This window comes from Nicotiana tabacum, chromosome 21 (assembly GCF_000715075.1).
Source record: "Nicotiana tabacum cultivar K326 chromosome 21, ASM71507v2, whole genome shotgun sequence".
Classification (NCBI taxonomy): Eukaryota; Viridiplantae; Streptophyta; class Magnoliopsida; order Solanales; family Solanaceae; genus Nicotiana; species Nicotiana tabacum.
In genome coordinates, this window is record NC_134100.1 from 94,831,104 (window position 1) to 94,846,482 (window position 15,379).

The 15,379-nt window shown below is 37.3% G+C and overlaps 1 protein-coding gene across 1 annotated transcript; it reads right to left on the minus strand.

The window, feature by feature from the left end:
• Nucleotides 1-4,015: 4,015 nt before the first annotated feature.
• On the minus strand, nucleotides 4,016-4,438 carry LOC142175374 (secreted RxLR effector protein 161-like). Its single transcript, XM_075241956.1, has one exon. The coding sequence runs from the start codon at nucleotides 4,436-4,438 to the stop codon at nucleotides 4,016-4,018; it is 423 nt and encodes a 140-aa protein (XP_075098057.1).
• Nucleotides 4,439-15,379: the final 10,941 nt, after the last annotated feature.

The following is a 15,379-nucleotide window of genomic DNA, read 5'->3' on the forward strand; positions in this document are numbered from 1 at the left end:
GATACATATAGATATATTTTTCAAATCGAGATTAAGTTGATATTCAGTGTACTTCTGAATAAGCTCTTCCACTGCAGAGTATATCAGTATGCCTTATATAATAACGAATTAGTGGCAAATTCCAATTTGTCCATTAATTAGGCATATTTCATAATCATTCCCCCTTTAAAAATATTTATTGAGATATTAGTCTTACAAATGCGATGCTTTATTTTAGGACTTTCAAAGTTTCCTACTTCTTACATGTAACAAGCTTTCCTTCTGAATTTCCTTCTTAGTCATAAGTTTTTCAAATACTGTAAAGAAAAAAAATACATCTAATAAGCTAGTGATCTCAGAAACCCTGTAACATCTTGATGTGGACTTCAACCGCAAAAAGTTTCAACAAATATATAAACCTACATATTCCTACTTAAAAAAATTAGGATTAATTAAAAACAAGGTTCCTACTTCTTCCTCATGTATAAATTAGTCGTTGAATTTATGCAGCTGGAGCATAATCATAATCGCCATCATTGTCGTCTCCTTCTAATGATGCTGCTGGAGCATAATCATAATCTCCATCATCGTCGTCACCACCTCCTTCTAAGCATGCTGCTGGAGCATAATCATATCCATCATCTCCATCGTCATCTCCATCTAAACACGACCTTCTCTTCTCGAACCCAATAATCTTGAAAATGCTAGACATTATTATATATCTTCTTAATTGGACTATAAAAATATGAGATATTGGATGTTGCGTTTATCTCTTTGATAAGATGTGAAGAATGGTGTTTGTAGTGTGTATGATTGGTGAAGAAACCATTTGCTTATATAAAGGTAAGAGCAAACTGTGGACTCAATTTGACGGATGTTGGCACGTTAGGAAGTGCGTTATGCTACTCGGAAGAATGTGCAGAGCCATAAGTTTGCTGCCTATAAGCTACTTTTGGGGCTGCCACATCCAAAATTCACTTTACATGTCATTATATATGATGAGTATTCATGGGTTTAGTCAGAATTTGAAGTTTAAGAATTTTAATCTTAACGTCAAACTCATAGCTTATTTTAGTTACTGGATCTGTAGTTGAATATTTATCCATATTTGAAAATTTATTAATATAAATACAGAAATTCAACTGAACCTGTACTTAACAATCTAGCTCCGCCCCGAGTGTTAAAAAGATTATTCTCTATCCTAGTGGTGGATATAGAATCTCTCTCTCTATGTATAAATTTTGAGTGGGATTTCAGTATAAACCATCAAAATCCTTTTAAAAGAACGTAAAAGCAAAAAAATCATTATCAGCATAATTTGTTGTTGTCTTCACTTTACATAAACTAATCTGTTCGCCCCATGCAATTGTCTATATTTGGTGTTTCAACCTTTTACCAAAAAAAAAAAGATAGAACGTGTGCATAAATGAGCCAAAACAAATCTTAGTCCGTGGAAACGTGTGCATGGCACGTGGAAGTGTGTATTATCTATGTGGATGCTGACTTGCTTGGTTGGCATGCCACCTAGGCGAATATATTGACTATATTTATGTCGAGTACATGTCCTTTAGACTAAAAATATTTTGAAAATGTCGACATTCCTTTTTGTGCTCAAGTATATGTATCCAACATAAGCGCGGTTGACTACCCTAGTGAACCAAGAAATATATGTTCAAAATTTAATATATCTGTTTTAAAAGTTGCAGTTGAGTACTTTATTTTCGTTTTAGTAAATTTTTATTAGAGGTGACCTTTTCTAAAAACGAAAATAATTTAATTTAAACTTTTTATTTCATTTACAAGGTTTATAGTCACATAACTGTTATAATTAATATATTTAAGATCACAATTTTAAACTTCGTGTCCAATCAAATAGGTTCACATAGAGTATCTGACACCTTTTTTGACTCCTACATACAGTGGTGAAAATCTGGATTTGGATCGTGACAATTGTTTGGGCCGGCTTCAAACCTGTTGAAGCTACCATATTTCTACTCGACCAACATTAATTTCTGCAGAGTGAAAAGAAGAATTTGGCAAAGGAATTCATTGATATGTCAGTGAAAAGCTCAGAGTCGTTACCCTTATAGTTCGAGTATATGGGGCTTTAATTACTTGTAAATGTGTTGCAAATTGATTGATAATGGATACCGGATCTTATGATTATGATGTCTATATCTTTCATCTTAAGAATTACTACATGCATTTTCTGGGGGACAGAAAGATGTTTATAATCATATTGTGATCAACTATGGAATATAAATACGATCACAATCCCATATTACTGATTACATTATGAATATTGATATAGGTAATTGTCTGGACCTGTTTGGAGTATATCTGATGAAGAGATGATAGTCTTTTTGCTAACAAATCTGCCTGGCATTTAATTAGATAAAAAAAACAGAAAAATGATTTCTTAAGGAAGGTTTGGCATAACTCTATTCCCTTTAAAATATCTTTCCTAACTTGGTGATTGTTCAAAAGAAATTTGCCGTTTGATGACATGATTGGTAGGTTTGGTACTAACATCACATCTAGATGCTCTTGTTGTAGTTTTCCATAGGTAGAGATCACCATGCAACATGTGTTCATGGATAGTGAAGCAGCAATGTATATATGGAATGCAATTGGCAACCCACTAGGAATTAGGAACCAACAGGCCCCTGTTTCTGCAATCTTCAAAAGGTGGTGGGAAGAAAAAACAAACAACATACTTCATGGCTTGATTCTCCAAGTTGCACCAACTGTCATATACTGGGAAGTATGAAAACGGAGAAGCTCATGTAGATATGGCATACAGAAGAAGTTTCAACTCAACTTCATGAAATACCAAGTAATATGGACTATCAAGTATCAAGTCCATTATTGCTAAGTTGATGCCTAATGGAGATGCCTCATTTCAATGGCCTACTATATGCAGCAGAGTGGAAAAGCTGAGACCTATGCAAACCTGGAAACAAGTTCAATGGCAATCTCCTTTATATGACACTATCAAAGTCAACACTGATGGTAGTTACATAAATGAGAGTGGGAAAACTGGTATAGGAGGCATAATCAGAGATGGCAATGGTGATTGTATCATGGCCTTTGCAATGCTTGTTAATTGTGATAGCAACAATATGGCTGAAGCCTTAGCCGCTGAGTTTGGAGGGAAATGGTGCAACCAATTAGGATACACTAAATTTGCTCTTGAACTTGACTCTACAGTCATTGTTAATATGCTCAACCAGAGAGGAACAAAGAACATGAAGCTAAAGATGGTGGTGGTCAGGATTATAAACATTATCCAAAATGCAAGCGCTATTAGAGCAGTGCACAGCAGAAATAAATATCGGACATACCTCCAGCCATTGTTACGGTGTCGTCGGCGACGGAAGTTTTCCTCCGGCGGGTCTTCTAAGAACTTCCGAAATTTTCACTAGATGGTATAGTAGTTAAGAAGGTTTTTCTGTGCTTAGGGATCCAATCCATAGTTTCTCCTTTTATACTGTTCTTCCATCAAGAATAATTACTTGTTCAGATGCATAAGGGGCAAATAGTTTCTTTATGACAATGGGCAATTTCAAATAATTATGTTGAAATAAAGTTTCAACTTGTTCAAATTAAACGAACCATCTTTATGAAACATTCAATAGAGGACGTTACTAACATTCTCCCACTTTGTCCATATAATTAATGCCCAAGGCCATAGTACTCATACTTTAAAGAGAATCATAATACATGAATCATGGCGATAGTTTCTCTACGAGTGAGTAGTGTTTTCCATGTATCACGATGCATTATGCCTCTATACTTAAGCCCATATTTCTTAATGAATAAACCTAATGTTTATTCTAGGTCCATACTTTAGTGATATTTCTCAAAATAACTGTATGTGTACATAATAACAATATGAGAAATTTCATATAATAATAGAGTTTCATAAATATCATTGTTACAACGAAATTTACATAGTGGAACCAAGTCCCATCGTAACTATATTATCCTTTAACTTTTTGTGGTGGCATGCCTTTAGTTAAAGGATCAACGAACATCAATTCAATGCTAATATGCTTAATGACCACTTTTTTTTTTTATCCTTAACACGTTCTCTTATGGCTAGATACTTAATGTCGATATGCTTGCTTCGACTCCCACTTTTGTTATTCTTAGCCATAAAGACATCAGCTGAATTGTCACAATATATCCTCAATGGCCTAGAGATCGAATTGACAATTCTAAGCCCGGAAATGGAACTCTTCAACCATACACCATGTGAGGTAGCCTCAAAACAAGAAACGAACTCAGCCTCCATAGAGGAAGTAGCAGTTAATGTCTGCTTGGGACTCCTCCAAGATATAGCTCCACCGGCTAACATAAAAGTGTATCCTAACGTTGGTTTGCGTGAATAAACACATCCATCAAAGTCAAATTTAGAGTAGCCAATCACCTCTAAATTATCTGATCGTTTGTACATAAGCTGTCACGACCCAAGACCACGTGACCGACATCCGACATACTACCCAACCCGGGAGAACCAACCCATACTATAATATATATCTATATGACTAATAGATGCATGTGGAAGCCTTTTTTAAAACATAATCATTTTAAATAATTAAAACCATACATGAAGTATAATCTTTAAATACATCATTTTTAATAATTGAAAATACATAAGGATAACAATGTCTCTTTCATTTCATGATATATGAATGACCATCAATTACAACCCCAAAAGAATACTAATAGTCTATGGAATCTCTATGACATGAGAATAAAATAAATATTTGAGACAATCCCAATCAACAAAGAGTAAAGAATCAACATGACAACTACCACAAAATAGAAGTGGTGCCTCACCATGCACCTCGGTAAGAGAGTCATTCTAGGCTCATCTGCTCATCACGTACCATACCTCCTCCTGAAACATATAAAGTAAGCGGGACCCTGAAGAAGGGCCTCTGAAGGCTGAGTACGTCACAACGGTACTCAATAAGTATCATAACTCAAGTTCATGGGACAAGACTTAACAAAAATAGTGCAACTAACATTCGATATAAAATGATGACAATTATATCAATTCATGCTCTTTATCATTTTAAATGACAAGACTAGAAAAATATAAATTATGATACAAACTTATAAAATATCTGTATAAATCCATGATTCTAATAAAATCATACGAAACCATTTCAACTTCATTAAGTCATTGAAACCAATTTCGGCTCCTTAGGCCTAAACAACAACAACAACAACAACCCAGTATAATCCCACTAGTGGGGTCTGGGGAGGGTAGTGTGTACGCAGACCTTACCCCTACCATGAGGTAGAGAGGCTGTTTCCAATAGACCCTCGGCATCCTTCCCTCCAAGAACTCCACACCTTGCTCTTTGGGTGACTCGAACTCACAACCTCTTGGTTGGAAGTGGAGGTTGCTTACCATCAGAGCAACCCCTCTTGTCCTTAGGCCTAAACATAATAAAATTATCTCTTAACTTTTTACCGGGGGTACTATACCGACACCAACATAATAAACAACTATTATGTGATCGACCTAGCAATAAGTATTTGACCCTACTTGTCTGGGCGGCTTCCCATAGTGCCGTACGAGTCGACTTAACCTCATTACTTTAAGTAATGATCATTTGCCCTTTCAATGGGGGACTTTATCCCACAAACCTCGGCTTAGCCTTGGAATGTGTCCCTACACCGGCACGTGTAATTTCATGGCAACTAACTCAACATTCAAACCAATCTCGGTGGTCTCCACTAGTAACTCCAAAAATATTTGATATCTCTAAAATAAATTCGTAGCATAGTAGCCTCAAAGGATCTATTTTTATCAAATCATAGCTCATGGCCAAACTAAACCATTTGAATAAAACAATCAACTATATGATCTTTTTCTTGTTAAAGCCTTTAGCAATTTAACATCCATCATTCAAAGATACGACGAGTGTTATCCATTAATCAAGTTTCAAAAGAAATACTTTTCATAAAATACTTCTTTATTACTCAAATGCTTTATATTCTTTCCAATACATAAGTTTAAATAAGAATTATAACATTTTCCTTAAGCGTCATTTACCTTCAAATCTTTAAAAATAGAATTTCTCAATTGTAAAATAACAAGACATTCTTTATGCAACAAAACTCAAAATACATGGTGACATCCTTTCCCGTTTGTCCCCACAAGTACGGATGTACATTTACAAACAAACTCATGTAATAACTCAAACATGATTTTAGAGAAAATCCCTCAAGAAGAGTAAGTTTTAATCAACTTACCTCAAGTCCAAGCTTCAAATAATAGTACGACGCTCCAATTCATTTAGAACTCTCAAGCGTCGCCAACAAGCTAATATCTACATTAGACATCCCAAGACATCAAAGCTTTTCCAAATATATATGTCGATACCTATTTAAGGTTAACAAGTTGACTGTAAGTCTTCAATAAGCCCAATTCACCCAAACATATCCCTTTTATCCTTAATAGATTCCATCCTTGGCCTTTAAGCCCCAATTCAGGTTATATGATTCAATACTTAATCATTATTAAGCTATTGAAGCAATATAATCACCAACCATCCTAACAAGATTCAAAAAACCACTATTCATCTTCTTCCTCATTCAAGAAACCTAACTCACAATACTCATTTCAAGGACTAACATAATTCTTCAACCAATTGATACTTTTTACTTCACAATACATTCTAAATGCTTAATCCATAGTTGTATTTAAGTGTAGGGTACAGAATTTACCACTTATAGCTCAAACCCTAACTTGAACCCTTTTGAATGATTCTTGAAGATTAGAGGAATCCCTATGAATTTCAATCCATGTAGATGTTAATACTACCATTAACTAGTATTAATCCATTATAGGAATATCATAAAAATCACCTTTGATGTGTATTTGGGTTGAGGATGCTCCACCTTCTCTCTAGAATCCAAAACTTAGCCAAAAATATAATTTCTTTCTCTCCCCAACCTCCTACTAGCCTACGCAGCTTCGCTACGCAGACTTGCATAGTCTACATAAAAAAATCCTCCCCCTCCTCCAGCATGCTGATTTTGCCTACGCAGCCTGCGTAGGCTACGCAATAAGGCTACACAGACTTGCTAGGTTTCCTTTTTGCCTCTTTTCTCCACCATTCCAAGTTATGCCTTTATTCATGAAACTTAGTGACTTTCAATCCTCATAATATTCATGTCCAAGTATTTTAATGATCTCGATACACTCGTGTGGGTTTGCAAGCACTTCGAGGTCTCGCAAAATATTCTCTTAAGCTCGAGTTCGGCTTAATCTTGTTAGAAATATTTCTGGGGCTTTACATAAGCATGTAGTCTTTTGTCTCTTGAAGGTATCTTAAGACTTTCTTTGCAACTCTCCAATGGTCAAGACCTGGGTTACTCTGATATCTTCCTAACATTCCAACAACAAATGCGATATCAGGTCTAGTGCAAACCTGAGCATACATTAAGCTTCCAACAACAAAAGCATATGGAATATTTTTCATTTGTTCCCTCTCAAGGTCGTTCTTCGGGCACTGGTTCAAATTTAACTTGTCACCATTAACTATGGGAGCTACACTTGGTGAACAATCCTTCATCCGAAACCTCTCTAAAACTTTGTTGATATAGGTTTCTTGAGATAAACCTAAAGTACCTCGATGTCTATCTCGATGAATCTTTATGACAGTGACATAAGATGCATCATCCATATCTTTCATATCAAAATTTTGAGAGAGAAATTGTTTCACCTCATATAGCATTCCCTTATCATTGGTGATAAGTGGGGATTTTAACCACTTATTAGCGCCTTTTAGCTTTTGTTTTAGTCCAAGAGCGTTTAATTGTGTTCACGAAAACTGATAAAATGTGCTAAATTGCAGGAATATTGGAAGATAGACTCCAGAGATGAAATCCAACTCAAAAAGGAGTAATCTGAACTCAAGGACATAAAAGGCACAAAAGCTCAAAAGTGCGGACAGTAGAATATCATATGCGGCTGCAGATGATGAAGGAAAAACCAGCAGAGTTTGGTGCAAAGTGCGGTCCACACGTGAAAAGTGCGGCCACAAAAGCTGGGCCAGAGCAAAGTTCAGAGAATGTGCATTCCAATCCATCAAAAGTGCGGATTGCACAGGAATTGTGCAGCCGCAGTTACAAAAGTACGGACCGCAGAAAGAGTGCTTTGCGGCCGCAGATCAAAATTATGTGGCCATAGACTCTTAATCCTGACAAGTTGAATAAATCTGCGGACCGCACATGGAATTGTGTGGCCACAGAACCTCCCGAAGGGCATTTTTGTCCGAAATTTCTAGCCCTATATAAATAGATGAGTTTCACAATGTTTGGTTAACTTTTGACATCAGCAGCTACAGTAGTCGTTTCTCTTTACTTATTTTAGTAGTTTTTCATATTTTAAGCTATTTTAACATAGATTTTATCATTTAATCTTGCAATATGAGTTTAATTATCATTTCTTCTTTTTTTCATCAATTTCAAGAATGAGTAGCTAGATTTTTACTAGGGCTGTGACCCAACCCTAGTGTGTAAACCTTCTGGGTGTTTAATTTAATGCTTGTTTATGGTTGGGTGTTTATTATTTAGCCTTGTTCATGTTTTAATTTGTGGAATTAACGGTTGCAAATATTGGTTCATGCCTATTTGACTTGGTCTCTACTTGAGAAAGAGAGACTTAGTCTAGAAAAACTTGGCTAACAAGAAATTGGGTCAATCGAGAGATTGATAATCCCAATTAAAGGGTTCAACCTAGAGATAGTAATAACCTTGAGCTTTTATCAACCGTTTTGTGCAATACCCATTTGAACTTGAGAAAGCCAAATTGGGCAAAATCACTCTTTGACCGAGAGGTATTGAGTGGTAATTGAGTGTTGATTGCTATAATACGCCCCGATCAATAAAACAAGCATTAAGGTTTATATCCCATTAGGTAAACACCTAGGCGATGGTCATAGCCCTAGGCTTTTTACAAAACTTGAAAAACAACAAAAATAATTTCTTAGTTTTATTTCTCAACTTGCACTCTTAGTTTTAAATTAGACTTAAAAACAACTCCAATTTGTGCAAGTGTAAATTGAGATAGTCAAATTCACATACTACAATATATGCTCCTAACTCCCATATATCGCTCCCTGTGGAAATCGACCCCGACTCTTGTTGGGTACTATCATTGCATTCGACTGTTTTATAACCTTGAATTGAGGTGTGAAATTGGATGAGATCAATTTTTGGCGCCATTACCGGGGAACTAAAAACGGTGTTAGCTATATATTTAGGTGTGTTTTGGGGAATATCTTCTTTTTCTTCCGTGTTACTAACGCGTTGAGAAATTGTAGGTGCAATCATGGCAAAAGGGATGTGGACGTTGAGGATGATCAAATGGATGAGGTCCCTCTTAAACCTCAAGCCAATAGACGAGGCTGACTGCCTCATGACAACGTGCCCGTTCCACCCCACTTCCACCACGAGCGGCTCCACACCGGGTATTGCCGAATGAAGGGTATGCAAGCGCTATAGTCCCTCCCCGTATTAGGGAGGGAAACTTTCAAATAATCAACGTGATGCTCACTTTGCTCGAGCAACGAGCGTTCTTCACCGGTGCACCGGGTCAAAATGCATACAAACACTTGAAGGGGTTCGTAGATACGTGTTCGGGGAGTAAACAAACAAATGTATCTGAGGATGCTTTGAGGATAAGGCTTTTCCCCTTCTCTCTACGGGGTAAAGCTTTAGACTGGTTGGAACGTTTGCCAAATCATTCCATTCATACTTGGGATGAATTAACAGAGAAATTTATTTCTAAGTACTTCTCTCCCTGGCACATGGTTATTCTCCGGGATGAAATTCTAGCATTTAAGCAAGAGCCCAATGAACCACTACACGAGATATAAGAAAGGTATAGATCAATGGTGAAAGAATTCCCCAAAAATGATATGACGGAGAACATGTGTCACGCCCTAAACCTGGGAGCGAGACCGGCACCCGGTGTCTCACCTAACCTAGCGTACCAAATTGCGACTAAGGGACTCTGAACATATAATGTCATAATTTGGCCATGGGGCCACATTGCAAGACAATTTGTGAAGAAAAATATAAAACTGAGTGGAAACTAGCGCTGACTAAACATCAATATAAAGCTGGGCCGACAAGGCCGTCATAACTACTACAACTAACAAACCACCAAAATATACATACCAGGCCTACAAGCCCAACATACTGCATTAACTGACATGATATGTCTACAAGCCTCTACTGATGGATGTATTGTGATCAGAACAGGGCCCCGACCTACCCATAACATATATACATACATACAAAAGATGTACACGAAACCCTAGACCCGATAACTCCGAAGGATGTGGAGCTTACCGATTAGGCTGAACTCGGGGAACACCTACTAAGGAGGTCTACCCGTTTGTCTATCTGAACCCGCACGCATGAAATGCAGCGTCCCCAGAAAAGGAATGTCAGTATGAAATAATATACCGAGTATGTAAGGCAATACCATAACTGAAAACTGAAACTGAACTGACAATATAATAACTGAAAGTAACTGGGAGTCAAATATGATCTGGAGATATACTTATCTGCTGATACTGACTCAACTCCTTTAATATGGTAAGTAAAATAAATGTCCGGCCCTATAAGGCTCGGTACGTGTAACTGCTCGGCTGTAGTAGGCTCACTCATAGGCGCTCAGCCATACTAGGCTCTGTATCTCTGCCATCCTGGGCTCGCTCATAGGTGCTCGGCCACAGTAGGCTCGGTATATATATATAACTCACCATCTGATCAGAGGTTGCCCAATAGGGGCTTGCCCACCGATTATAGCTCGATGGTGGTGAAAATAGTACTGTATATATATAGACCCTCTGCTCTCTTGACTGGAAGAAGACAATACTCAATTGAATATAAAGTCTCGATAAGGGAGAATACTATAACTTATGAGACTAGGATAATGTGAATAAATTCATGAATACAAACTTCTCTTTATGTCTCATTATCAAACACATGTAGCTACGAGATCATGCCAAAATGAAGGAAGGGCTTAGACTTAACATACCTTATCACAATCTTTCCAATCACCAAGTTGAACTCGCCTCTTCGCACCTTAATCTACAACAATGATAATAATACTATCATTAAGTTACGAAAGGTACAACTATCGCACAACGAACGACAAGCTTATTTTGTATTAAAACGGGCAGCATTTCCCCTATAATCCTTACTTTCTCCAAATTCAAGACAACACCAACAACACAAGAACGCAACAATAACAACATATATACATTATTTTCTATCCTTACATACACCACAAAATACTACAAAATAGCCCAACACACCCCAATCTCTTCATACACAAAACGACCACCGTAGTAGTGTCAAATAGCCCGAAAATGTTATGACGAGCGACCAGCCCACCACCCTGCATTTATGTGATGTTTATCCACACCATTCCTCCTCCAAAACTCCACAAAATATTAGTAAAACACGCAGCCCAATAGCAACACAAAACAATCCACAAAACAGTCCGCTACAAGTGAATAACTCGAACTCACGGCTTCCGATCACCGTCCCGTGAGTTCTTACAAATATAGAATGACTTACTATGCATCTACAAAAGAAGAAAATGTATGAAAGATAGAAGTAAAATTACCTTATTTATTGGATAACTCAGTTCCTATCTTGGTTCTTCAAACTCTAGGCTTTACCTCCAATTAGAACTTGAAAGGGAGAGAAAATCAATTGGGGTTTGTGGGCAATTTTTGGGAGGATTTTTGGAGAGATTATGTCTGGTTATTTTGCCCTATTATAAGTATAATATATGAAGGGTATAGGCCTTTAAAAAGGCCTCTTTGGATGACCCGAACTGGCCCATTTTTGGATTCTCGTTTAAGCAAGTAGGTGATAGTCTGCGCAGTCACGCAAAAACGCCCATATCTCTCTACTCCGATATCGTATTGACAAACGGTTTAATGTGTTAGAAAATAGACTCATAGAAATCTAATTTGATTGGTGGAACACCCCATAACTCTAAGTATATTATGAAAACAATACAGTTACATTTGACCCAAAATTTCTGTAAAACTTATGAACGTAACTTGTGATGACTTTCATCGACTTTTGTTCCACCACTCGCTTGACTTCAAAACATAACACACGATTATCATACGACTAACATAACTCATAACATAAACTCTTTATCATGTTAGACATCCTGGTCTCACCCCAAAATTACATTCTATAACATTCCTAACTTGTCGACTTTCGACAAAATATTATTTTCGTCAATTCCTTTAGCTTCTGAACCTTCCAACCCTATTTGTACTTGTTGTTCAAGATGTTAAATATTTGTAACCTACTAGGTAACATGATTAACTTACTTTATATATTTTTAAAGAAGATCTCATTTTTGGTCCTATATTAGTTTGCTCACGACGCAGTTTTACGTACAAAAATATAAGGTGTAACATCATTCCCCCTTGGGAACATTCGTCCTCGAATGTTTACTCTTAGAGACTTTGAAAATTGTTTGCCAGAGCCTCCTCTGTACACTAGACTATAACCAAACTGCACGCAACCAGAAACATACTATGCATGCCACACATGGCCAATGTCTATAAATAGCAACACTTTGCCTCACACAGTCGTAAATCATAATACTGAAAGTCAGTAAATAAGAGCTTACCCGATGACCTACTAGCCTAAATAGAGTTGTGATGTAGCATCCCATATCGAGCCATATCTTCAGTTTGAAATAGGTGGGGGTATTTTGTAATGACCCGACCGGTCGTTTTGAGTATTATAATCTCATTTCCCCATTTACTGCTCAATTGATGCTTTATAGTTGTTTTATGACTTACCGAGTTAGTTGGTTCAGGTCCGGAAGGATTTCGGAGTGAAATGAGATACTTAGTCTCTTAATTGAAAACTTAAGTTAAAAAAGTTGATCGGATATTGACTTATGTGTAAACGACCTCGAAATTTAATTCTGATGATTCCAATAGCTCCGTATGATAATTTTGGACTTAGTAGCGTGTCCGGAAAATTATTTGGAGGTATGTAGTAGAATTAGGCTTGAAATGGCGAAAGTTGAATTTTGGAAAGTTTGACCGGGGGGTTGACCTTTTGATATCGGGGTCGAATATTTGGTCATTGTAAGCATGGGCTGGGCGATTTTGAGCGACGTTTTCATGGGAAATCTTGAGGTAAGTCACTTGTGATCATTTCTACTTCATAATATTGAATTAACATCGAATAATCCGACTAGATTACTTGTTTTGGAGGTGTAAATCGGGGATTTGAACTTAGGGATTTGAAAATATGATTTGGAGGTCGAGTTGAGGTCGGATTTTGGTAAAATTGGTATGGTCAGACTCGTGGTTGAATGGGATTTCGGATTTTGTAACTTTTGTCAGGTTTCGAGATGTGGGCCTCACATGCGATGTTTGAGCTAAATTTCATATTTTGTTGGAAAATTAGTATTTTCTTATGGAATTAATTCCAATAAATTTTATTGACTGAATCGAATTATTTGTGGCTAGATTCGAGACGTTTGGAGGCCAATTCACGAGTAAAAGACACTGCAGAATAAAGAATTACACGGCTTGAGGTAAGTAACAATTCTAAATTTGGTCATGAGGGTATGAAACCCCGGAATATGTATTATGTGATTGGTTTTGAGGTGACGTACATGCTAGGTGACAGGTGTGTGGGCGTGCAACGTAGGAATTATAACTTGGTCATTTCCATGGAACTATGTAGTTGAAAAATCTGTTGCTATCCGTACATTTTTCCCCATATTAGAGAAATTGATCTATGAATCATGTTTAAATCATATGTTTACACTGTTGGGATCCACAGAAGTCGTGTACTTGTGAAATTATTTGCTAAATTGTTGTTTGCACTCAGTCACAGTTCTATTTGCACATTTTTAACTCAGTCTCTCTTATTCATTATTGGTGCATCATATCATTGTTGTTGGGCTGCTTATCATGATTTCTGAGAGCCCGAGAGACTGAAGAGGTTGATGACTGAGTGAGGCCGAGGGCCTAATTGTGAGGATATTTATGGATCGGGCTACACGCCGCAACATGTTTCATTGATTTATGCCATGATTTGCTTGATATAGCGCTTGGTCTGAATGAGCACCCCAGTGAGTGCAGGTACCTACTGAGTGCGAGTGTCGAGTGCGAGTGCTAAGTGCCGAGTGATGAGTGACTGTGAGGAAATAGTGACTGTGAGGTTGGAGTGAATGGGAGGACTGAGTGACTGTTACTCTGAGATGATGCATTGATCTCATTATTTGCTGCAATTCAGCTGTCATATATCACTATTTGTTTTTAAAATTTCGGAAAAACATTATTTTCTGTTTCGGTCAAACTTGATATGAAATTTTAGTGAAATCTTAAATATTGAACTTGAGAGCATGCCTACTCTTTTATATTGGAAAGTACTGCCTACTCTTTTATATTGAAAAGTACTGTATTTGGACTTATCTGAGAAGCTCGTCACTACTTTTAGTTCTTTATTTATTATTGTTACTTACTGAGTTGGTTGTACTCATACTACACCCTGCATTTCGTGTGCAGATCCAGGTGATCCCGGATACAGTGGGTGTTGATTCTTTCACACAGTTAATTTTCCGGAGATTCAAAGGTAGCTGCTATGTTTCGTAGACCTTGTCTCTCCTTCCCTATCCATTTGTTTATTGTAATTGGTCTCAGATTATTATAGACCACATTTTCCAGACTTGTAATATATAGATGCTCATGTACTCAGTGACGCCGGGTTTTGGGAGTATGTTTATTTCTAATGTTTGTGGTATTTACTCTTAAGCTTAATTATTATGTTTTCAGTATTTAAAAGAAATTGTGGGTTATTGATGTTGTCGGCTTGCCTATTATTGAGATAGGAGCCATCACGACGGGTGCGATTTTGGGTCGTGACATATTTATACTTCATTTCTTCCTCCGCTTCCCATGTCATCTCTTCCACATTATTGCTTCTCCATAAAACCTTCACAGAGGCTACTTCCTTATTTCGTAGCTTACGGATTTGTCGGTCTAGGATGGCAACTGGAATTTCCTCGTATGACAAGTCCTCCGTAATCTGTACATCATCTATGGGAATCACTTTGGTAGGATCACCAATGCACTTCCGTAGCATAGATACGTGAAAAACCGAATGGACTGACTCCAGTTCTGAGGGAAATTCTAACTCATAAGCTACTTGGCCCACTCTCCGAATGATCCTATAAGGCCCAATATACCGTGGGCTAAGCTTGCCTTTCTTGCCAAACCTCATCACTCCCTTCATAGGGGATACCTTTAAGAATACCCAATCATTAACCTCGAACTCTAAGTCTCGTTGCCGCACGTCAGAA